Source organism: Triturus cristatus, chromosome 7, assembly GCF_964204655.1.
Source record: "Triturus cristatus chromosome 7, aTriCri1.1, whole genome shotgun sequence".
NCBI classification, from domain to species: Eukaryota; Metazoa; Chordata; class Amphibia; order Caudata; family Salamandridae; genus Triturus; species Triturus cristatus.
In genome coordinates, this window is record NC_140590.1 from 1,385,086,370 (window position 1) to 1,385,112,592 (window position 26,223).

Genomic DNA, 26,223 nt, shown 5'->3' on the forward strand with positions numbered 1-26,223 from the left:
AAAGCATCTCATTCTGAGAAAGTATATTTTAATTCCAATTGTTGGTTCTAAAATAAAACAAGCATATATTTTTTATATATAAACCATTGGCCTAGAGTTCAGTTATAGAGTGTGTGAGACCATTTGCTGACTGAGTGTGAACAACAAATGCTTTACACGGTCCTCTGATACTGCCTTACTGCTCGACCAAGCTACCACTTTAGAGAGTAAGGGTATATCTTACTTTAGCCTCTGGGGACTGTGGACTCTGTACACCCTGTACCTATTTGGGGAACAGTATATACAGAGCCACTTTCTGAAGGATAATATAAACAAATTTTTTAGGGTAGAGATAATGACATTGTGCAGACAGAAGCTTTTTTGAAAGAAAACCTACCTCCTAAAAGCAATCATGAAATGACTTTGTTAGAATACCATGACGGTTTCAAAACACCACATCTGCTAGCCCACATGAAATTTGACAATTGCGCACCACATTCCAAGGAGAAAGTAAAAAATGCATGCAGATTACTGGGAATCAACAATACATGCCAATTATTTTATTTAATCTGAAGGCATGATCAGCACCAAAAGTAATCCAAGTACTGTGTACATAAAAGCAGAACAGAAAGGAGTATAAACTTGGAACTACACTGGAGCAAAGCATGCTTACCTTATCGATGAAGTACAATGCCACAGCTCTTTGACGCACTCTCATTTCCTTAGACTTCCAGTTTTCACGGTAAGTGTTGCGAATTCTATCAACAGTCTTCTTCAATTTCCTTGCCACCTCATACTTTTGCCAATCCTTCTCACCCTACAAGTTAAATGCATAAATATGTAAGCATTTAGTATGAATGAGTACACCATGGCTGATGATCCAATGTAATCGTGCAGAATAAACCAGTGGAATGAAAGCTAACAAGTGTGTTCATACACAAAGGAAGAAAAGCTTTCCGACTTAATTACAATAGTATGCGCTTCATTTTACTCAATTGTCCCCTCTCTGCTATACCTACCTTGATTCTGGAGCTGGGGTTAAGCATGATGTATTTTATAGATCCTTGAATGTTCTCTGTCCAAGACACCAGCCAGGTCACCTTGTTATCGTGCCTAACCTCTTTCCACTTGTGCCCTTCAGGAGCAACAGGAATCTTGGCATCTCTGGTGAAGATTAAAAAGGAGCACAAAGTTTAGTTCCATTATTTGACTAGGACTCATAATACATCAGAAGACTTCTACTTTGAACTATATGGTATCTAATACTGCTTAAAGAACAAAGTGGCAGGTATATTAGACTTTCAGAACATGAAACCATAATACTAAGAACATTTAGGATGCAAAAATACAGTCTAGGGTGAAAATATTAAATCAAAGCAGAAAAAAGATCTTGCAAAGGTTACCACATAGCGGCAAAGCGGATAAATCTTATCCTACAGGCAGAGTGCGAAACTAAATATGGCCTACATCCATAGAATTAGAAACAAGGATAAGTGGCAAAAAAGAAACACTGCATATTTAGTTAATCAAGAAATCTGCACAAGCACTAATGAGTCAATAATTTACCACCTGTGTAACTGGAAACAACCAACATTGGAGACTAACATATACAACTCTTAGCACTAAGGGAAGGGGGAAAGGTGGATGATCTAAACCAGAAAAAAAGCCAGAACGCTTTTTTCTTAGGATGAGGGAGAGCACTAATAGGCAATAGATTAATTTGGTATGTAGAGGGGTCTTTTGTAAGCAGGACAAATCTAGCAAGCTCACATCTCATCTGCAGATCCACAAACTTCAGTCCCACAGCAAGATGTCCCTGCATAGCAGGAATTTGATATTCTGCAAACTGAGCATGTGTTTCTCCTTCAGATTATGGAATTTCTTCAGGTTTAGTAGCCAAAGGATTTGGAAACATGGGATGGTTGAGAAAGCAGATTATGTGAACATCTAGCACAGTTGTAGAAATAAAAACTGTTCAGGGAACTTTTTGGTAAACGTAAAACGATAAAAAAATAAAATAGTGCAGGCCTCAGAAACCAAAAAGGATTAGAACTTAGTGAACCTAGAAGTAGTGTGAAGTCTTACACTGGATGTTCATATTATAAAGTGCCATAGAATCTAAATCCCCAAACACAAGCAGTCAGGCCAAATACAATGGGCACCTAAAAGTACGCTTTTTTAAAATATTTTTTTTAAGTATGTCAATTTAACCCTGAAACTGACCAACAATCAGTTACCGTTAATCCTACCAGCTTCATATAAATAAGTGAAAAACTGTAAAATTGGGCAGCAGACCATTGCAGAGAACACATCAGCTCTTGCTCCAAACTTTGACACTTGGTTTGAACCTTCACACCTTTAGATGTAAATGCCAAGGCTGGTGATTACAGAGGTGGACAGCCAGAGGTCAAATTATTGAATGAATGAACCCTGAAAAAGGAAATAGCTAAGTAGGAACGTGGAAGGACAGCCAGAGGATACAAGTCAGCTAACCTATCTCAGCTAAGCCAGCAAGACCTTGATATTCTGTAAAAGGATTAAGAAATCCTGGATGGGTGGATGCTCTTAATTTCTTAACCGGCACTCACTGGAATAAGCTCTATCAGGATCTACGCATGGTGTCAGATTTTCTGACTTTTAGGGGGAAAAAATGAAGACCTGGCTATATCCACTTGTCTTACTAACCAGGAGCCAGTTATTGACTAAGACTAGCATCAGGATATCCCTCTGTGCGCTTTACAAATATCAAATACAATCAAACGTTTCCCAGGCAAGCTAGGCCCACTTTGACAGAGTATAGGCAGTGTTGACTGAACATGTCAACTGCTCACCAGATGGTTGCCTGCGGATTTCAGCGATCAGGTTTCCGAGAATGGCACTGGAAGCACCAGGTCTTATCAAATGAGCAGTAGGCTAGCCTTAGAATGGATTTGTTGCATTTTAGGGCCACTGGAATTATACAGCTGGAAAGGACCAAGTTATGAGGCAGAATTAACTTAATTATGCAACAAGAAAAGGCAAATTATGTAGCATAATGCTGCACATTTGGAGACCGCATTACCCAATTGTCATTTGAACACATGAACACAAAAGCCAGCAGTCTAGTCTGGTTGCAGTTATGGTTGCTGGAAATAATCAGGCAGCTGAATGGCTTGATTGACATGAAACTAATATGACCTTTAAAAAGGAGAAGAAAAAAAATAAAAATAAATAAAAACTACCCTATCCAAACGTATTTGAAGGTAAAGCTCCAGGGTGGTAGCAGTTCCAGTTTGAGTACTCTGCGTAGTGACATGATAGCAATTAAAAAGGCGATCTTTAGGGTTAAGAACTTTAGCTCTGTTTTGTAGAAGAGTTCAAAGTGTTCCTTCATTAGCATTTTTAGTACCAGACTGAGGCCCCACATGGGCATTAGTACCAATCTGTGTGGAGGTTCTCTCTTTGCTCACACTAGGAATCTTTAAATCACTGGTGCAGTTAAGAAGCTCATCTCTATAGGAGCCTGCATGTAGGCAACTATTGCTGCTATAATAAAGTGCAAGTTAATCTCTTGTCTAGCAGGTATGTTAGGTACCCGATCACTGTGGTCTTGTGTTGCTTCATGGAACAGTTCCTTTTCTCAGCACCAAAAACGTATTTTTTCCATTTTGCTGTGTAGCATCTTGTGCTCAGACTTCTAGCCTCTTTTAGAATGTCCATGGATCTCTTCAGACGATCTAGATGACCACACTATATCCTGAGGAGCCAGGCTGCTAGACTTGGGCTGTTCAGCTCTGAATAGTGAACCCTGCATCTCTTCATGGAGAGCAGGTCATGAGTCACTGGCAATATCTGTGTTCTCCTGCATAATGTCTATAATGACTGAAAATCAAGCTTGCCTTGTCCATTGTGGGGCAATCAACATCAGCATTATTGGAGACTGCTTGCACTTGCTTATCACTAGATATATGAGGGGTTTTGGTGAAAACACATATTTAAGTTTCCTTGACCAGTCTATCGACAGGGTATTCCCCAGGGAACAGTGGTGCGAAATTGTTGCATTTTGGACTTTCTGGTGTTGCAAAAATGTACACCTCTGGTGTACCCCATTCTTGGAATACCCTCTGAACTACTAATTGATTTAGCTCTCATTAGTGCAAGACTGTTGCTTATCCACTTATTTTGTGTGCTTATCCTTTTATGAATGGCACATCTTCAAATGTCCTGGACTAGCTTTGATTATGCGCATCACCTTGTCCACCCTTGTTTGTTATTATTCACCTTGTCCACCCTTGTTTGTTATTATTATGAAATCTGTTTATTGGCATTTCGTTAATATAAGCATAACACATAGTACATTTGAATTACCTGACAGGCAATGAGTCAGCAAGTCTAATGGTACATCCCCAATCATGAGCATGGTAAATAACAGGATTAAGTGCCGCACCCGTTTGCTATGAAAGACGAACATTATGGGTCTCTGAACCAGCACCATTATCTCAACATCCCACTTAGCTTTCACGTCACCGGGGGGGTGTTCCCAGGGGAGCCACTCATAATACACCCGTTTTTCCCTAGTGCAGTCCTCTAAACAGTTCCGTTAAACAATAAGAATAAAGAGGCAGAACAACAAATGCCCCAGCATAACAGCAGCAGCAGGTTCGGTCTTTACCATAAAATCCCCATGTTCCCTCCCCCGACTTGACCCCCTCCCCCACCAACTCCCCGTCCCCTGGTACAGACAGTTCCATTGATAGCAATTTTCTATTCCCCTGCATATCACCTGATTCAGCTAAGGCCCCCGCGACATTTTTCATGCCCGACCCCCAGTCTAACCTCTGCCCCCCTCCTCCTAAGCGAGTGCCTCCCCAATGTGTGTCCCACAGAGTCTCAGAGCATCCCCATCTAGCTGCATCAGGATCTGCAAATGTGTGCCCCACTGGTTCGCTATAGGTGTTCGCCTGAGGCCCAGTGTTTCCTCCCGCAAAAGGGCCATACCCTCTGCCCCTGCCCACACCAGCAGGGAACTTCGCCACGCTTGTGCTCGGGGGGGGGGGGGGGTTCTGCTGCCTTCCAGCGTTTGGTGAGCAACCGCTTCGCCACCACCAGACCAAAGTCGAAAAAACGAGAGGCGACCTTCGTGGAGGGGGTTCTACGAAACAAGTGCAGCAGGCAAGCCGGCCACTCCAGCGGCGCCAGTTGACCCGCGCATTTACTTAATGCTCCATGCACCATCCGCCAATACGAGTCCAGCGCCGGACAGCTCCACAACATGTGCACTAGCCCAGCATCCAGAGCCTTGCAGCGTGGACAGCTTGCATCTGTGCGATGGAAATACCGGTTTATAGAGTCGGGAGTGAGATATGCTCTGTGTAGTATAAAGTATTGAATCTGGCGAAACCGCATGGTTCTGGGAATCCGCGTCGGCCCCCGTAGCACATTACTCCATTCCTTGTCAGCCATGGGGCGATTCAAGTCCGCTTCCCATTTACGGCGCAATGGGGAAAAGTCAGTAGCCGCTTGCGTACGCAGGGAAGCTGCGAACCAACGTATCATATGGCTCCCCCGTCCCATGACATGTAGATATTGCATCGCGAGGTGCTGCTCCGGTTCCTCCTGAAGAGCTCCCCACCGGCTCGCCAATGTCGATATTAGTGAGCGGTGACAGAGAAATTGGCCGATTGGTAACCCCGTCTCCTCCGCCAACAGGGCAAATGGGATAAGAGCACCATCGCGGTAGAGGTCCCCCAATGTGTAAATATCCACCGCATGCTATTCTGCAAGCTCAGCCGAGCGCAGTATCCTCTGCCCACTAGGGGAACCCTCAATCGGCATGGCAGGGGCGTAAGGGACACTCAACCGGGTCAAGTAAAGAGCACATCGGTAACATTTATAGGCCACTTTAACGAGGAGGGGCCCCGGCTTGACCACCCTGGCAGTCGGGTGGAACGACACAATGATATCTGCCAGAGGGATAGGTGGCTCCGCGGACGCCGTGTCGTCCCGTTTTCTATCTGCCAACCACCTGGCCACCCATTGTAGTTGTGCTGCTAGGTAATAGTGCGCAAAGCATGGCATCGTGAGGCCCCCCTTGACCCGTAGGAAGATATAACTTGGATAGTGCCACCCTGTGGCGCGCAGTACCCCACACAAAGTCCCGGAGTGAGCGCTCCAAGGTTGCAAAGAAGGATGCCCGAATGTAGACTGGTAGGTTAGCAAAATAGTAGAGGAGCCTGGGCAGAATCACCATTTTGACTAAGGCGATGCGCCCTGTGACTGCGAGAGGAAGGGCACCCCAAAATCGCATCTGGGCTGGGACAGCCGATACCGCCCTGCCCAGATTGCTCTCAACCAGGTCAGCTGGTTGCCTATACACTTGGATGCCCAAGTAACGGAAGGTGTCCGGCTGCCACTTGACAGGCACACCCCCCAGGTGGTACTGGGGATCCAGAGTATCAGCTCGGAACGGATAAAGGCACGATTTGGCCGCATTCACCCGTAGACCGGAGAGCGCAGCAAATTCCGTGAGGACTCGTTCCAGGTCCCCGGAGATGTGCGCCACATCTTTAATGAAGACCAGGAGGTCATCCACATATAAGGAGACTTGGTGAGTCGCGTCGCCCATGGGGATGCCGTCTGTCAATACCCTCCTTAGGGTAGCTGCTAAAGGTTCTATGGCGAGCGCAAAAAGGAGAGGCGAAAGAGGGCACCCCTGCCTGGTACCACGGCCAACCGGAATGGCATCAGAAATGTATGGGCCGGTTCTCACCCGAACCACAGGGTTCTTATAGAGAAGCGCCGCCATTTGGAGGAACCCGAGGCCTAGTCCATAGTGTGACAACGCCGCCACCAGATACCCCCCATTCAAGGCAGTCGAAGGCCTTTTCGAGGTCTAATACTAAACAGCCTGCCCTCGGCCAATGCTGTGCTCCATTTGCGGCAACGCGGAAGAACAGTCGTAGGTTAAGAGAGGTGCTGCGCTTTGGTACAAACCCATTTGTCCTTGTGCACCAACACAGGTACAGTTGGGGCCAGCCGCTCCGCCAGGACTTGGACCAGAATTTTGTAGTCAGCATTGAGGAGGGCGAGGGGGCGGTAGGACCCCAAGCTGGTAGGGTCACGTCCTGGCTTGAGTAAAGAAATCAGGTATGCCTCCCTCATGGAGGCAGGCAGGGTAGCTTCCTCAAGGGCTGTGAGATATAACGCATGCAGCCTAGGCACTAGGGACTCTTGATAGGCTTTGTAATACTCCGCCGGGAGACCATCCGGTCCAGGCGCCTTGCCAGAAGCCAGTGAGGCCACCGCCTCCCCTATCTCCTCCAGCAGGAGGGGGCCTTCTAATGATTCCTGGTGGGCACCCGGAATCGTGGGCAGACAGGCGGCTTCTAGAAACTGATCCAGATCCTGTGCCGGTCTACGCCCCGTTGAGGTGTATAGGGCCGTGTAATGCGTTGTCAGTATATGAGGATCTCCCGCTGCGTATGTACCAGCGTCCCATCCGGTCCACGAATAGATGCTATTGGTGCGTAAACCAACTCCTGCCCAATCAACCAGGCCAGTAACCGCCCCGCTCTATCGGACGTAGCATGGACCCGAGCCGAATGTGCAGCGTAGTTGTGGCACTGTAGTCGCTCCAACAGCTCAGCATGTCTCACCCAGAGCCGCACCAGCCGAGCCCCGACCTCCTCCTTCACCATGGCTTCACACGACAGTAGACGTGATTCCAAAGCAGTAAGCAGCAACGTGAGTTGCTTACGAATATTCCCTGTCGCCCCCAGGCAATGTCCCCGCATGGTGGATTTGTGTGCATCCCATTCCGTCAGCACACTCCCTGCCGTACCCTCATTTAGGTCAAAGAATTGCTCGACCTCTGTGCCGAGCGAGGCACGAAACTCCACGTCCTCAAGAGCGGCCGGCTGCAGTCGCCACGTGGGAATGGGGGGCCTCCCCGGGTCCCAGCAGAGACTCAACCGAAGTGGGTTATGGTCCGAGTGGGTCCGGCCCAGGTATTCCGCCTGAGCCATCAGCGGGGTCAACGAGGAAGAGCCCACCACCCTGTCAAGGCGGACGTGAAGGTCATGTACCGCCGAATAGTACGAATAAAGACGATCACTGGGGTGTAAGGTACGCCATACGTCATGTAAGGCCCAACACGACAACCAATCAGCGAGACTCCTTGCGTTCGGTCCACCCCGGTTTGTTAAGGTAGAACACTGTGGTCGGATTGTCAGTCTGAGTTTGCAGTCCCTTTCCCCAAACTTGCGTTTGGAAGGCCTTTAGGACGAGAAGACTGTTGCAAGATCTAGCACATTTATGTAATTGACTGCTTCCTGTGCTTTCTATAGTTCCCAGATGTTGAGCTCTCCCATGTGCACTCACTCCCCTTCGTGTGTGGAAGGAGTCTGCAGCGATGGCTACAGTAGCAGTTGATTGCATGAAAGATCTTCAACAGTTGCACTGCTCATGTTCCACCATGTCATCACTTACAGTACCTTCTGTGTTACAATAAATAGATCTTTTTCACTCCCCATTTTTGTGATCGTAGATTTGGACACATTGCTGAATTGGTCTCTTATCTAGTCCTGCACAGGTATTCCGAAGGATGCACAGTCAGAGACTGGGCTATCTTGAAAGTAGGGATGGGCCTTGCCTCAACTGTGATATTTGGTCCGGAAATACCTTTTCTTTATCAAACTTTGGGTAAGGACTTTTCCAGGTTTATCCTAAAACCCAGTTTGTGAACAGTGTCCACGAACGCCCAATGCTCCTCCTGCACTGGGAAACAAGCTTGCTTTTACCAGCCAGTCATTTAAGTAGGGATGTATATGCATTCCTTCATCTCTCAAGTAAGCTGCTACTGCTGCTAGGCATTTTGTTAAACCCTGTGTGCCGATTTGATGCGGAGGGGAAGCACAATGAACGACAATGAATTTGATGTACAACAAAGCATTGAAACCGTTTTTGGTTCATGGGAATGTGCTAGTAAGCATCTTTTAGGTCTATAGCTACTGTATGAAACTGGCTTTGTATACTATACCAACCTAAGGTATAGTGTGCACAGAGTCCAGTGGATCCCAAAGGCGTACAGAGGTAAAAGTAGATAACTTACTTTCCATTTGTGGTAGTGTGGGTGCAGTGCTTAAATTTGTAAAATATTAAGTGCCAGGGCTCTGACCAGGATGCCACTGCAGCTTGCACCACCCATCACCCTGGTCATCGCTGCCAAAACTACTAACCATCTCTCTCGCATGTAAATGCGACAGTTCAGATTATTCAAGGTGCCCAAAACTAAAGGAATGGCTGGGGAGGCAGGTATTAGCAATTTTAACATATTGTAGTCCTAAACTACAGTTCTGCTCATCTCTAAATTAGATGAGCAGAGCCACCATGTGGTGGACTGTTCCAAGTATGGTGTTGACATTTAGGTGCCGAGCACCAGAATCCAATTAAGTGCCGGTGCTGAGCACCGGCTCAAATTAAGCACTTTAGGTGTATTTTTTTTTTTTATAACCTAGCAAGACTTGATACAGGTAAATAGAATTGTACTTTTCAAGACCGATCGATCAAAACAAGCAAGCTGGATGAAAATAAGTCGTTACAAGTTTGTAAAATATTTCAAAACAGTATTTGTAATTTCTTTGTGATTACTGTTCAGATTACTTTAGGGTATAGGATTACTTTTTCTACTCCGCGTGATGCACCCTTAGAGGCCTTCCCTGGCCACAGTGCCCTTGGTACCTATGGTACCATTTACAAGGGACCTACATGTGTCCAAAGAGTGCCAATTGGGTTTTGTATCAATGCAGTTTAGGGAAAGAACATAGACCTTGGGTACCTCATTGGCAGGAAGCCAGGGCACACTCAAAGTACATTAACAGTTTGGCAAAAAGTGGGGGCAACCATGCAAAAAGGACACTTTTACCCTGGGACCTAATTGGGATCTCCAAGATAGGGGACCTGTTGGTAAGAGATGGTTTAATGTTGTCGGCGCTAAACCAAGAATATGAGATGAAGGTCAACCAATTCTTGAGATACACCCAGCTCCGCTAATCCTTGGGGACGAAATACCAGAGTTTGCCCCACTGGAGGGTTGGCTCCTCATGGAGGAGCTTGGAAGGGGTGCATTTTCCCTGACCTACAGGACTCTGAATAATAACATGCCAAACAGCCGCCACAGGGTGCAAGGGAAATGGGTGGATAATTTGGGAGACCTGGAAGACATTGACTGGGAGGTGGCCACGATGCACCAGAGGGAGGCGCCTTTTTAAAGTGAAGCTCCGTTAAATTCAATTTAAAATACTCCTCAGGGTGTACTATGATAGGTAAAGGCTGCATGCAATGGGGAAGGTGCAACACCAGAGTGGTGTGTGTTTTTGATTGGGAGAGGTCACCCAGCAACTGGTCTCCACCAGTTCTGACCCTCACTTTGGGCAGGAAAATCGACGGGAAAATCAAGTTAGGAGGAGAGGTGTGCACACCTTTGCCAACCCCACCCCTCAGGTGGGTTGGCAAGGTGAATCACAACTCACAGTCCCGGCCTTCTTGCAAATGGGGGGGGGGGGGGGGGAGCGCCAGAGTGAGGCTTATGACCCCCCCCCCCCCACTGGAGGGTGGCATAATAGGGGGTGTACCCCCCCAAAGGAAGGTAACCTGTACCTACCTGTAACGCCCCTAAATCTAGTATTTAGGGGCAACGCCGAACCTTACCTCTTCAGACAAGGAGAGAGAGGGCCCAAAGAAGCCGTGCTGAACTAAGAAGAGGACACCTACTGACGTGGCCCCAGCCTACCGGCCTGTTCCCACCTCAAACCTACTCCAGTGAAATCCTAGAGTGTTCTGTAGCCAGCAGTCCCGAAGAACCTGGAGGACCTGCCCTGCCTTCCCAAACCAAGACATTGTCTCCCGTGAGCACTGGATTTGTTTACCCACAGACTCTGGCTCCGGGCAAATGTGTGAGCCTGCACAACTCTGCACCAGAAGTCTACGGGCAGAGTTCAAGTGGCCCAACACAATGAGGTGGTCTCCCTGGCAACCCTGACCTGAGATTTAGTGATCTCTGACCTGCCTCGAACCTCCAAAATCGACGCCCGCAGCCCCTTTCTGGAGGATCCTCCTCGACTGCGACCAGAGCCAGTAAGAAAAACCTGATGCCTAAAGACACCCCTGCACCAGACGTCCCACAGCCTTGGGTGGCCCAACTGACGGTGTCCCAGCATCCCCAGGCAACCCAACTTACCTCTACAACTGGTGGTCGCCTCCAGAAGATCTTCATCCCCGAGCCTGCAGTGTTTGTCGCAACTGGAGAATACCCATTGAAATCAACAGAGCACCCGATGCCAGACCCACACACGACCAGCCGCAGCAGGTAAGAGCGGTGGGGATTTCGAGAGATGACCACGAGGGAACATTTATTAAATTTTCCCTCGTGGTAGTCTCTCAAAATACTCCCTAGCCAGCCCCACTGCTCTTACATGCGGTGGCCAAACCAGCACCTGCCCCCCGGCTGCCCCTGTGCCGCTGTGGGTGCACCTTGTGTGCTAAATCGGATTCCCCTTTGCCCTGAGCTTGTGGCCTTCTCGTGAGCAGCCACTAACCGGAGGCCCCCTATCCCCCCCCCCATTGGAGAATATTGGGCCTCAGCATTCTGCACCCGGCCACCCCAGTGCCGCTGAGGGTGTTAGAGTGCATCCTAATGCCTGGGGAAACCCTGGTTCTGACCCCTGAAACCCAACTCGCACAAGTACTTACCTGTAAACCGAAAACTTCATTTCCTCCCGTAGGATTGCATTGACTTTATCTTTGAAAATTGTTTAAAGTGTGGAGTTGGTGTGTATGGAACTCTAAGAAACTGCAAATATACAAAAACTGATTTACTTACATTTTCCCTAGGAAGTGTTCTAGGAAGTGTTCCAGTGTGATATCTAGGCATATCACACGGAGTAGAAAAAGTAATCGAAAGAGTAATCTGCAAAGTAATCAAAAGTAATCCAACAGTACTTTCAACTGTATTCAAAGTATTCACAAACCTGTAACAAAGTCATTTTCATTCAGCTTGCTTGTATTGTTCAACCTGCCTTGAAAAGTACCATTTACACTTACCTGTGCTCAACTTCCTTAGTTCTAGAAAATATAAATAAAATAAATATTTTTTTTACAAACAAACTGGTCTGAGTTCAGTCTTCGAGTATGTGACATCATATCTTGCCTGAGTGTGTGTATTAAATGCTTAACATTACCCTCTGATAAAGCCTTACTGCTCACCCACACTACCACAAACTGACAGTAAGGTATTGTCTATTTTTAACCTCTGCCTACCTTTGGGGATCAACTGGACTCTGCACACTAAACCTTAATTTGGTATAGTATATACAGAGCCAGCTTTCCTAAAAGTACTCGTTGAGGAGGGTGCTTCACTACCTTCGTTGCAGCTATGGTTATGGGATCAGGGCGAGCCCAGATAATCAAGAATTTTAGAATCTAGGATTAAGGGGCCAAATATTCTTGTATGCTCATGCGCCACTTTGGAATTCCTTCTCTATAAGACAGTCAATCAGTGCAATATTTAGATGTAAATGGGATAGGGTTTAGTGAGATCTGGCCAGATGGGATTAATCAAACTTTGGCTTCTGTGATAAGGCATCTCTGGTGAAAAGGAGGATTCTTCCAGGATTCAAATACTTAACAGTGTCAGCTGCTATCCGTATCGCTCCAATAAATTAGAATGCCCAATGCCTTTAGTTGGGCTCCCGAGGCATCACTGATTTTGAAGCCTAAAATATTTCTGAATAGGAGGATTGGCAATTATCTTGACAGCTCTGTTACTGGGCCTCCTGATGTTTAAGCCTCAAAATATCCATGCTAGATACAACTGGAGCACTAAGCATATGCTTGTAAACAGTTATTTAGGTTTTCCAGTGCAAGTTCAAGTAAGGCTGCCTCCAAATATAACCCCAGTTTTAAGAGTAGTTGACCATTATGAAATGCTGCAGATAGGCATCTGCATTTTTTTTTTTTAATATATATATTTTTTATTCTATTTTATTATTTTTATTTTTGGTCCATGTACAGTACACCATCATGGAATACCACAATTTTCACTGGAGATTTTAAAGAGTGCAATTGAATAATTTCAGATATACATATGATCCGATCAACAAAAAAAAAAAAAAAAAAAAAAAAAAAAAAAAAAGTCCTACATTTTCTATCTTCTACAATAATAAGATTATAATAGATTATATACGTAATAAAAACACGATTGAATGAGGATCCACAGTGCGATCCAGCCAGACAATATTAACTGTTTTTGGACAAATGTAAAACATGGGTGATGCGAGACCCATTACAAGAGAAGAAGGTCTGTAGAATAAAACTATTAGCTGGCAAAAAAAAAACCTGAAATTCACAATGTCTTTGGGGAAATTGTAAAGCAAACTGAAAGTGAAGTAAAATCAATGAGGACGCTAGCTAGGGAAAACTTAGTCTTCATGAAGGGATGATTCACCATGCACTTTAAGAGGTCAGCTAAAACTACTGGATTGCATGGCAGTGTATTATTGCAATGAATCACTTGCAGAACCTGCTCCAACTATTAGTGCAAGTGCATACACAATATACCTGAAGGGGTCGGTGTTCTAAGTGCTAACTGAATGCAGCCCTTGCACAGAAGACCTTGCCCAATATTTTATAAAAAGTTACTTTTAGTAACCAGTAAATATTAGAAAGCTTGGTGCAAATTTATACTAGTGTTTAAACAATGTTTTTGCTCATAAGAATTGTCAGAGCTGCGGTGGAATGATTGCCCAGAATACATACAAGCAAATATAGAACACTCAAATATAAAGCAACAATTGTTAATAGATTATGCTATGGGAGCCGCAGGACAACTTTCTTGACTTATGGGCTTGAACTAAAGAGGACACAGATGAAGTAACAGGCAGATGTGCTTATAAATGTTTGCAAACGAAGGAGTTACTTTGAGAACAATGGCAGAATACATGAGTATGTGCCAGCACACAAACAATTTCAGCAAAGGTGCACTAGCCCAGCTATTGGTGGATCTGCACCTTAAATTTGGAGTTTGGGTAGATTCTTAAAAAAATGGGACCACTTTAACGAATACAAAAGCATTTGCCAATATCAAGGCACCCAGAGGACAAAGCAGGGGCAACTAACAGAATGAGCAAATTAATAAAAATGAGTTCTGAAAAGACTGCACACTCTTTTAATCGGGGATATAGACCGATCTTTGAAAAAAACTCTTGAAGGAGCTAACAAATCCCTGACAGTTAGTAATAAGCAAAGTGCATGAATTCTATTAGACAGACCAGGTCATCCTACTCTGCAGCCCCCAAAAAACTCTTCAACCCTGGTTTCCTCGTCAACCACAAAGAAACAAAGAACAAGCATTGGAAATGCAATAATTCTCGCCTTTGATTAAGTTAAAGCCATTTGCTTTCTTAACGGTATTGTATAGCAAAGCAAATGGCTTTAACTTAATGAAAAGCGAAACCTATTGCATTTTTAATGCTGGTTTCTTAACTGCTGAAGGACTAGTGTCTAAGTAACATGGACACGTCTCGTTCAAGCGTCCCTCGGTTGAGACTTTTTCTGATTTGGAGGAATGTTTCAGGGTTTCTTGTAAGTATAGAATCTGGGAATCACAAGAGAGAACACTTAGCTTTTTCTGCCCACTGATTGGCGCGTGACAAAATTAACAGTAAGTGTTTTTGTATAGCGCTCACTGCCATCCATTTTGTCTTTTCAACCATAATATGAAAGCATTACTGTAGTCTCGTTTAGAGGAACTCCGTGGAAGGATGAGAGGCTAAATTGACACTGCCGGGACTCGAGCTGTGGGTTGCAGCAGATGCCAGGCGCCCGTGCAACTCGCTGAGCCATCTTCCCGGTGTGACTCATTTACGACGGGAAGGATTATCCTACAGGGCATTTTATGGCCAGGATATTCCAGTATGATGTAAGACTGTCTTGTATGGGCGAAAAGTTTAATACAACACCCCTATCAGATGCCAGTCAAAGTGCAAAACGAGAAAGGTACCCTTGTGTAGGGGTCGCGTCCATCCTTAGGGCAGTTTGGTGCACGACCGACGTGTTCTCAGTTTAATACCGTGTTCTGATGTCCTGTACCGCCCACTCTGCCCGCGATCCCCGCAACCCTTTTTACAGGCCCATTAAGGCAGACCCCCTACCTGGCTGACCTCTTTAAGCCGGATTCGCCTCCCCAGTCAGGTGCAGTCCACGGGGCAGTCCGTATCCCGCCCGGCTGCTTTCCTTCTCCTGGCTCCGTTCACTCGCTCCTGCCTCCTGATGCTGCAGACTCAGCGGTTTCCTAGAACTTCCTGCAGAGCACGACGCCGCACTCCAGCAAACTTTACCTCCAGGATGAGTCCGGGGTTCCGGTTGCTGACTGAGGACCGACCCTTCTCCCCACTCCTGCCACGAGCGGGGGGAGGTGGCTTCAACCCCCCCAGCCCTAGCTCCAGTGGATGAGTCTGCTGTCCACTGCCTGCCCCGCTGGGCAATCTGGAATTGGTGGATGTTTGTTGACAGTAAAGGCTGCCTGTGCTCAACTAGTCTGAAGGTGTCTCTTCTGGCGCGAATCGAAGGGAGCCAGTACACCACCCAGAAACAACAGCACAGCAAGTTCTGTTCTGACAAAATAAAAACACTCCTGCCATGTCCAGTAGGTATCGTAAATAGAGTAGGGTAAGACATGCCACAGCCGAGGACTTAAGGCAGCATCAAATAAAACAAATACAATATTTTTAAGGATCTCACAAAGTTGGGCTATTAAACAAACATTCTAGTTGTTTTTCCTTTTGCCCCCCCCCCCCCCCATAACCCGAGTGTTTGCAAAGCCATCGCAACTTTGTTTGCCGTAAACGAAAGTGTTTGACAAATCGCCATGTCGGAGCGCATGCGCTCGCCCTTCAGATCATACACTGGCCCCCAACCGCTGTGCTAGAAACCACACAACAGCTTGGGCAGCGGGCCACTTCAAAAGTCACGCTTGAAGGACCTGCTTTTGTGGCATTTCAAGTGTGCCTCATTCTGTTAGTTGTCTGCAGCACACAATAAATGGGCAAAACTCAGCTTGGGAAGTCCATGTTCACTTTTCATAAAAACATGAAGCCTACACTGCCTCCCAGTAAACGACTAAATCACATTCAAGATTCTACACCTAAGTTACAAATGCAGTGAAGGCACAGTTCTCAAACCCAAATACTGGGCAGTGAGCGCGGCAAAGTAAAACAAACTAGAATACGGTGTCATAACAGGCGCTCGTCATGACGTTTTCAAAAACGTCACAACCAGCTCTTTTCCAATGGCTGGCCCCCGTTTAGCATAAACAGTGACGCCAGCCAATGCAAAAGAGGGGCGGGGCTTAATGCCCTTTACACAAAATACCCCAAGTCATTAAATCTCGCCAGCGAGACTGCGCATGTGCGCAACCTACGCCAGGCGAGACCTAAAAATGGTGCCACTCTTTTCAACATTCTACAATCTTCATCATTCCTACTCCGTGCACACCATTCCAACAAACTATAAAAATCTTGCTCTGCATTATACACCTACAAAGTAAAAGTATAGTTTACCTGTTGGTGTAGTTTTGCAGCTTGAAGACTTTCTGGATTCACCAAGCTGTGCATTATTCTGCCATCTAGTGGTTGGGTCCGGAATTGTAGTCTCTCGCTTTTTTTTTGTTTCGTGGCCCTGGTGGGCGTTGACCTCCCACCATTTGGTGTCCTTCGTGACATTGACAAGCTCCCACCTTGGTCACCATCTTCGGATTCTTTTTTTCCTGTCTTGTGTTATTCCAGTTTTTCCTCTTGCTTTTTAAAGTCTTTTAATCCCTTTCCACCGGTCTCATCTTTCTGGTGTAGGAGTGTGGGTTTGCTAGTGAATCCAGAAAGTCTTCAAGCTGCAAAACTACACCGACAGGTAATAAACTATACGTTTTGCAGCGTGAATCATTCTGGATGCACTATGCTTTGCATAGACTTTGTAGTGGTTTTTCCTTATTGTGGTGGCTGGGTGGAAGTTGAGCACTGGTTACTGAATAGCTGTTGTAAGACCTTCTATCCCACTTGCGCTTCTTTGTTCAATTCGATATCTACACAGTAGTGCTTAGTGAACGTGTGCACTAGACCATGTTGCAGCTTGGCAAATGTCTTGAATTGGTGCGTTAGCTAGAAACGCAATTGTTGCTCCTTTCTTCGTTGAGTGAGCATGAGCTGCTTCTTGTAACAGTTGCCTTGCTTGTTCGTGGCATAGTTGTATGGTTTGTGCAATCCATCGTGCAATGGTATTTTTAGTGACTGGTCGTCCCAAAAAACTGCTGGCGAAGGAGACAGAGTTGCTTTGTCTTTCTGCACTCCTTTGTCCTTTCTATATAGTGCATCACAGCCCTTCTGGCGTCCAGTGTGTGCAGCGCCCTTTCTGTGCTAGTGGTTGGTTTTTGGAAAAAACTAGGTATTTGGATGGTTTGGTGGATGTGGAACCGTGACACCACCTTCGACATGAATTGTGGGTCCGTTCTTATTACAATCCTATCACTGTGTATCTGCAGGTAGGGCTTTTGAAGTGTTAGCGCCTGCAACTCACTTACCCTTCGTAGATGTGATAGCCACTAAGAAAGCAGTCTTTAGCGTGAGCATGTGCAGTGTAGCCTTAGGAATCTGCTCAAATGGTGCCTTCATCAGTTGAGTTTGCACTACGTTAAGGTTCCATGCCGGTGCTGGCATTCTGTTTGGAAGTGAGATTCTCTTTGCTCCTTCTAGAAATCTTTTTACTACTTGGGAGGTGAAGAAGCTTTTCCCTGTTTCTTCTCTTGTGTAAGCCACTATCGCCGCAAAGTGTACCCTTAGGGATGTGTAGACTAGTTTACTTTGCAGCAGATGAAGTATTTTAGTACGGTTGACTCCTTAGTAATTTTCCTTTGCAGTTTCTCCCTAATGCACCATTCGGAGAATCTTTTCCATTTTGCTACATAGCATTTCCTTGTGGTAGGTCTTCTCGCTTCTCTGAGCACTGCCATTGTGCTCGCCGGGAGTTTGAGGTGTGCAAACTCTAGGTGCTCAGGAGCCATGCCGCTAGGCTGAGGCTCTCTTGCTCTGGGTGTAGCACCCTTCCGTTCTGCATTGTTAACAGGTCCCTTCTCTTTGGGAATCTGTTTGTTGGTGCATGCGCCATCTCTACTATTTGTGAGAACGAATAGTTTCTTACCTGTCGGTGTAGTTTTGCAGCTTGAAGATCTTTCTGGATTCACTATGCTGTGCATTATTCCGCGATCTTGTGGTTGGGTCCGGATTCGTAGTATTTTCTTTGGTTTTTTTTTGTTTTTTTTTCGTAGCCCAGGTGGGCGTCGACGTACACCATTTGGTGCACCTCCCGTGACGTCGTCGTGCTTCCTGCGGAAGTCCCACCTTTGGGGCGCCATCTTCGGGTTCTTTTTTCCTTTCCTCTTTTTTTTTTTTTTTTTTTAACCCTAGGCGATTGATTAATCCTTCTTGTCCCTTTATCTGTATGTTTGTATTTCTTTGATCTTTTCCATTTTACCCCCTCTTCCTCCAGCCTCATCTTCCTGGCGGAGGTGGGTGGGTTCGCTAGTGAATCCAGAAAGATCTTCAAGCTGCAAAACTACACCGACAGGTAAGAAACTATTCGTTTTGCAGCGTGAATCTTTCTGGATTCACTATGCTGTGCATCGATTTTGTAGCGGTTTTCCTAGTTCTGTGGCGGCTGGGTGGTAGATGAGCGTTGGTCGTTGAAAATGTGCTGAAGCACCTTCTGTCCAACCTGTGCTTCCTTGTTCATCTGAATGTCCACGCAGTAGTGTTTCGTGAACGTGTGCACAGATGCCCAAGTTGCCGCGAGGCATATGTCCTGGATGGGCGTGTTCGCCAGGAAGGCCACGGTGGCCCCTTTCTTCCTTGTGGAGTGAGCCTGCGGCCCCTCCGCTAGCTCCTGTCCAGCCTGTTTGTGGCAGAATTGAATAGTGAGGGCAATCCACCTTGCGATGGTGCCCTTAGTCACTGGTCTACCCATGAAGCTAGTAGGACACAAACAGCTGTTTCGACTTCCTGAGTTCTTTGGTTCTCTCAATGTAGTGCATCACCGCTCTTCTGGCATCAAGGGTGTGCAGTGCCTTTTCTGCGTTTGTAGTCGGGTTTTGGAAGAAACTTGGTATCTGGATAGTCTGATTTATGTGGAACGCCGACACTACCTTGGGCATGAAGTGTGGGTCCGTTCTCAGGACTATTCTATCTTTGTGAATCTGAATGTAGGGTTCCTGCAGCGTTAGTGCTTGAAGCTCGCTCACCCTGCGTAGTGAGGTTATGGCCACCAGAAAGGCTGTTTTCATAGTCAACATCTGCAGTGTGGCCTTGTGAATGGGTTCAAACGGTGCCTTCATGAGCTCCGTCAGGACCACATTCAGATTCCATGCCGTCGGCGGCAACCTTCTCGGGGGGGCCATCCTTTTGGCTCCTTCCATGAATCTCCTCACTACCTGCGAGCTGAAGAAACTTCCACCTTTTTCACCTCTGGTGTAGGCCACGATGGCCGCTAGGTGTACCCTTAGTGAGCTCGAGCAGAGGTTACTCTTTAGAAGGTGTGTGAGGTACCTCAGTACTGTTGAGTCTCTTGTCATTCTGTTTTGCAGGCCCTTTTTCCTGCACCACACAGTGAACCTCTTCCATTTTGCGCTGTAGCATTTTCGTGTAGTTGGTTTCCTCGCCTCCCGTAGCACTCGCATCGTGCTCGGCGGCAATCTTAGGTGTGCGAACTCTAGGTCTTCAGGAGCCATGCCGCCAGGTTGAGGGTCTCTGGCTCTGGGTGCAGGACCTCTCCGTTTTGCATTGAGAGCAGGTCCTTCCTCCTCTCGAACCTGTATGGGTCGCCTTGTGCCATTTACTGAATTTGTGAGAACCATGTCTGCCTCGCCCACTGCGGAGCCACCAGGATCAGGGTCATGTTGCTGGTTCTGCACTTGTCGAGCACTCTGTGCAACAGGGGTATCGGTGGAAAGGCGTAGGCAAATGTCCTCGACCAGCTTATCCATAGGGCATTTCCCTTGGATTGCTGATCTGGTTGCCTGGACGCGAAGCTTTGGCATTTTGCATTGTGGCGTGTTGCAAAAAGGTCTATTGTGGGAGTCCCCCATCTCCGGAAGAGTTTCTCCGTTTCCTGGCCATTGAGCTCCCACTCGTGTGATGCTGAGGTCTGCCTGCTTAGCCAGTCTGCCTCCACATTGTCCTTCCCCGGTAGGTGAATTGCCAGCAGATCTATACTGAGGGGTATGGCCCATCTCCAAATCTCCTGAGCTAGGGATGAGAGCGGGAACGACTGTGTCCCCCCTTGTTTGTTGATGTAGAACATCGCCGTGGTGTTGTCTGTTTGGACCAACACCCTCTTGTTGAACAGGTGCCTCTGGAATGCCTTCAGGGCTAGCAGGATTGTTTTCAACTCGAGGTAGTTGATATGGCGGACCGCATCTGCTGGGGCCCATAGACCCCTCACTCTGAGGTTGTCCATGTGCGCTCCCCATCCCTTCTGTGATGCGTCCGTGGTAATGGTCACTGTTGGGATTGGTGGTGTCAGGCTTCTCCCTGCTGTTATGTTGTCTCTGTTCCACCAAGTTATCTCCTCCTGCACTGCGTGCGTAACAACCACTAGATCCTCCCAACTTCCGTTTGCTTGTGACCATTGTTGTTGTAGCCATTCCTGGAATGGTCTCATGTGCAGGCGTACATTCGGCACCAGCTGGATACAGGACGCCATCATCCCCATCATCTTGCTCACAGCCCTCACTGTCAGAGCTCGCCCCTTCTGGTAGAGCTTCGCCTCCTTCAGTAGAGCCTCTGTCCTCCTCTCGCTGGGCACTACTGTACTGTTGCGGGAGTTGATCTTTGCCCCCAGGAAAATCTTCACCTGCTCCGGTTCCATCGATGATTTTCCCCAGTGGATCGAGAATCCCAGATTTGTGAGGGTGTCTGTTACGCGTTTTGCGTGCCTCTCGCACTTTCCGCGTGAGTTTGCCTTGACCAGCCAGTCGTCCAAGTAGGGGTAGACATGTATTCCCTGCCTTCGTAGGTGCTCCGCTACCGCCGACAGGCATTTTGTAAAGACCCTTGGTGCTGATTTTAATCCGAAGGCCAGGGTCGTGAACTGGTAGTGTTCTTGTTCGATGTTGAATCTTAGAAGGCCCTTGTGCCTTCTGTTTATTGGGATGTGAAGATAGGCATCCTTGAGGTCCACGGTGACCATGAAGTCCCCTTCTCTTATCTGTGGCAGAACCTCCTGCAGTGAAGTCATTTTGAACCTTTGCGTTCTGATGAACTTGTTTAGGTAACGGAGGTCTAGTATGGGTCTGAGGTCTCCGTCTACCTTCGGAACCACGAAGTAGTTTGAGTAGACCCCTTTGTTGCGTTCTCTGAACGGCACTGTCTCTATGGCTCCCTTTTGCAGGAGTTTCCGCGTTTCTTCTCTGAGTATTGCCAGTTCTTGGGCCGATCTCAGTCTTCCCCTTGGTTTCCTGTTTGGAGGTCTTTTCTCCAAATCTACGCAGTACCCGTACTGCACAACGTTCCGTATCCACTTGTCTGTGGTTATACGCCGCCACTCCTGAAGGTAGAACCTCAGTCTTCCGCCTACTGGTGTCGTATGCTCGTAGGCTCTTGAATTTTCTCTTCCCCCTGATGACACTTTTTTGCGCCTCACCCTTGGGGTCCTGACGAGGGTAGGCGTCCTCTTGCGTGCTGAGTCACTTCGTCGAGGGCTGTTCGCCCCCTCTCCTCCTTTGGCCACGTCCGTTCCCTCTCCCGCGAAAGGACTGGCCCCGAGGTTGATATTGCCAGTTTTGCTTCTGCTGACCTTGTCCTCGACCTTCACCCTGCTGACTTTGTTGGAACGCCTGGTGCGACGTCCCCTGCTGGCTTCCTCCCCTACCGTAGGGTCTTCGAGGGATTTCCTCGCCTCATTCCCCTCAGCTGTAGGGCCCCCATGGACCTCGCCGTCTCGTTTTCTTTTTTCAGCTGGGTGAGCTTGTCGTCCACTGTTGCTCCGAACAGTGTCTCTCCATTGAAGGGGGTGCCAAGGATGTTGTTCTGCACTTCCGGTTTGAATCCCGAGATTCTTAGCCATGCATGCCTCCTCTCTGTGACCCCTATGGCCATGAGTCTTGCTGAAGTCTCTGCCCCATCCAACGCCGTCTTTATACAGGAGTTGGCGATGTTTTTGCCTTCATCTATCAGGTGAGAGGCTCTCTGCCGGTATTCTTCGGGGAGGTGCTTTACTAACTCCCCCATCTCATCCCAGTGCTGGTATTGGTGTCTATTGAGGAGTGCATTTGAATTCGCCATGCGCCAGTGCATTGCGGCGTTCCTCTCGACCTTTCTTCCTGTGAGGTCAATCCTCCTGCTCTCCTTATCCGGGGGTGGGCCCGAAGTTGCTGGTACGTTGGCCCTTCTCCTGGCCGTGGAGGCTATGATGGAGTCCGCGGTCACGCTACCCTTGATGTAAGGGGGGTCCAGGGAGGAGTGCTTATATTTCTTCTCTGTCCTGGGCGTGATCGACCGGCAGGTCGCAGGTTCCTTGAAGGCTTCTCTCCCCTGATTCATCACGCTTTGTAGCATGGGGAGGAACTGGCTCCTTGTCTGGATGGGGAGCAGTGTCTCGACGAGAAAAATCGGCTTTCGGTTTCTCCTCGTCGAGTTTGACGCCGAAGGCCATTGCTGCGCTCCTGACCACCATATTGTAGACCCCGATGTCGTCGGGTGGCGAAGGCCTCGAAGGGTACGTGTCCACGGGCTCCTCCGGGTTTTCGGTGTCGAGATCGTGCCATTCGACGTCGTGCCATTCGTTGGTCTTCTTCCTCGGCTTCTCCCTCATAATAGGGCTCTTCTTCCTCTTCGAGTTCTCTTGTCAGCCCTTCGGCATCGAACTCGTCTTCGACCTCACCGACGTCCGCTGTTGAAACCGTTGGAATCTTGAATTCCTTCATTCTGGCGTCGAACTCCTTTCTTTGAAGGATGTTCTCCATTTCGGCCTCGAGCCGCCTCTTCTTTTTCTCCATCTCGGAGATGCTTTCGGCGTCGACCGCGGGTCTTTTCGATGAAACTTGCGTCGACGTCGAACGTTCTTTCTGCGTCGATCGGCCCGTTTCATGGGATGCTTTCGACGACCCTTGCCTTTCGGCGTCTTTCGGCACCAGGGAGTCCTTATCTAAGGATCCGCTCGGCCTCTTGTCCGTGGTTCCCCCTTTGGACGTCGAATTTTTCGGCGCCGGGGCTCCCTTCGTGGACTTTGACTCAGATTTTCTCGAGTCACCCTCGTGTTGTCGAGGTATTTTCTGTTTTGCGCTCGACGATTCTCTTACCTAGTCTTCTTTTTCCTTGTCGGTCTCTACGACCGTGAAGTTTTCGGCTGTCTCGGCGTCGTTGTCCTCGTCGTCCGAGGAGAGGCCCAGAGCGTCGGGGGCTTCCCCTTGCCATCCATGCTGGCGTTGGCCCTTCTCTGCCGCTCTCTCACCCCGAGTGTCTTCGGCGCGAAGGCTGAGCAGGCGTTGCAGTCGATACTCTGGTGATCGACCGGTAGGCAGAGGTTGCAGACCGGATGCTGGTCTTTCTGCGCGAACTTGTGGTGGCAGTTTGGGCAGAACTTGAATGGCGTCTTGTCCATTGCGCTCAGGGTCTCTGAGCGTGCATTCTCCAAGGCCGTCGAAGAAAAAGGGCGCTGGTCCTCCTTTCTTCGCGCTCCTGATGAAATCTTTTCCTTTCCTGATATCTTCTAGTGTTTCTATCGACGAAACTCGCTTTTCTTCCTTCGAGTGTAATTCTGGAGCTTCCCGATGACGATCCAGACCCAACGGCGGAAAAAAGAATCTGAAGATGGCGCCCCAAAGGTGGGACTTCCGCAGGAAGCACGACGACGTCACGGGAGGTGCACCAAATGGTGTACGTCGACGCCCACCTGGGCTACGAAAAAAAAAAAAAAAAAAAAACAAAGAAAAGACTACGAATCCGGACCCAACCACAAGATCGCGGAATAATGCACAGCATAGTGAATCCAGAAAGATTCACGCTGCAAAACCATGACTGTCTGGCCCACTGAGGTGCTATTAGTATTAGCGACAGGTTGCTGATCCTGCATTTGCTGAGTACCCTGCGTATCAGTGGTATCGGGGGGGGGGGGGGGGGGGGGGGAGGAAAGCGTATGCAAATGTCTTTGACCAACTTATCCATAGCGCATTCTCTTGTGACCGATGGTCTGGTTGTCTGGATGCGAAGTGTTGGCATTTTGGTGTGTGGCAAATAGGTCTATTTGCGGTGTACCCCACTTTCAGGATACTCTATTTCCTGTTGGTTGATCTCCCATCCGTGGGATGCTGACGTCTGCCTGCTGAGTGTCTGCTTCCACATCGTCCTTCCCCGGGAGATGTATTGCTAGTAGGTCTATTAGTGGAATGGCCCATATCCATATTTCCTGTGCTAGCTCGGATAGTGCTACTGATGGTGTTCCTCCTTGTTTGTTAATGTAGAACATGGTCGTGGTGTTGTCTGTTTGGATCAACACCCTGTTTCCGTACAGCTCCTTCTGGAAGGCTTTTAAGGCTAGGAACACGGTCTTTAGTTCCAGGTAGTTGATGTGCTTGACCGCATCCTGCTGCGACCATAGACCCCTCACCTTCAGCTTGTTCATCTGCGTGCCCCACCCCAGCTGGGAGGCGTCAGTTGTGATGGTCACTGTTGGAGTTGGTTGTGTGAATGGTTTCCCCTGTGATATGTGTTCTTTGTTCCACCACGCTATTTCTTGATGCACTGCGTGTGTGACAACTACTAGATATTCCCAACTCCCCGTTGCCTGTGGCCTTTGCTGCTGTATCCATTCCTGGAATGGTCTCATGTGTAGTCTAATACTTTGCACTAGGTGAATGCATGACGCTATCATTCCCATCAGCTTGCTCACCGTCCTCACTGTCAGAACTTGCCCCTTGCGGTAATAACGCGTTTCCTTCAGTATTGCCAATGTTCTCTTCCTGCTGGGGAACACTTTGGCCTGTATGGTGTTGATCTCTGCCCCTAAGAATCTTGATTTGCTCCGGTTCCATTGACTATTTTTCCCAATGGATTGAGAAACCCAGTTGCGTCAGTGTTAGTATGACCTGCTGGATGTGTTGGTTGCATTGGCTGTATGAACTTGCCTGTACGAGCCAGTCGTCGAGGTAGGGGTAAACGTGTATTCCTTGCCGTCGTAGGTGCGCTGCAACAGCGGCTAGGCATTTTGTAAACACCTTTGGTGCGTATTTGAGTCCGATTGCCAGTACTGTGAACTGGTAGTGACTTTGGTTGAGGACAAACCTTAGTAGACATTTGTGCTTGTGGTTGATGGGGATGTGTAAGTACGCATCCTTTAAATCTATAGTTGCCATGTAATCCCCTTGTTGTATTAGTGGTATTAGTGGTTTTTATGAAATTGTTCAAGAACCTCTGATCTAGGATAGGTCTTAGTGTTTCGTCCACCTTTGGCACGAGGAAGCAAGTTGAGTGGACCCCTTTGTTCCTCTGGTTGCCTGGCACTATCTCCATCACCTCCTTGCTGAGCAGTTCTTGCACCTCTAGTCGCAAGAGCGAGACTTCCTTTGCTGAGTGTACCTTGCTTCTTGGTTTTCTGTTTGGAGGTTGTTTCTCTAGCTCTATACAGTATCCGTATTGTATGATGTCAAGTATCCATTTGTCTGTTGTGACCTTCCTCCACTCCTGGATTAAGTTTCTTATTCTGCCCCCTACTGGTGTTGTGTGTTCGAGGTACTATTTGTCGTGGAACGTCCGGTTGCCGCTTTTTCTTAAGTCTTTGCGCCCACCCCGTGGTGTTGCTAGGGTGGGGGTTGGCTTCATGGCGAAGTCACTTGGAGGGAGGTTGTTGGCCTCCTCTTCGTGTCTGTTCTCATCCGTTTGCGCGCCCTCGAAAGGACTGGCTCGGTGGCTGGTACTACCAGTTCTGCTGCTGCTGTCCCTGCTGCTGTTGGCCTTGGTTGTTCCCTTGGTAGCCTGGTTGAAACGTTTGGTGCGATGTGGTAGGCACGCTGTCCCCCCCACCACCTGGTCTTCTTGTGGGTGTACCCCTTCTCATCCCCCTGACCTTCAGCGCACCCATGGACCTTGCTGTCTCGTCCTTCTTGAGCTGCGTTAACTGGTCATCAACTGGTGCGAAACAGTTCCTCTCTGTTAAAAGTTGTGTTCAGGATGT

At 47.9% G+C, this 26,223-nt stretch overlaps 1 protein-coding gene across 1 annotated transcript in view; it reads right to left on the bottom strand.

The window, feature by feature from the left end:
* TOP1 (DNA topoisomerase I) overlaps positions 1–26,223 on the bottom strand; it is a 210,528-nt gene that overhangs the window by 58,850 nt on the left and 125,455 nt on the right. Inside the window, exons 13-14 of the mRNA XM_085619113.1 lie at positions 999–1,143; positions 653–796 (exon numbers count right to left, since the gene is read on the bottom strand). Coding sequence (XP_085475239.1) covers positions 653–796; positions 999–1,143 — 289 coding nt within the window. The remainder of the gene's footprint in view (positions 1–652; positions 797–998; positions 1,144–26,223) is intronic.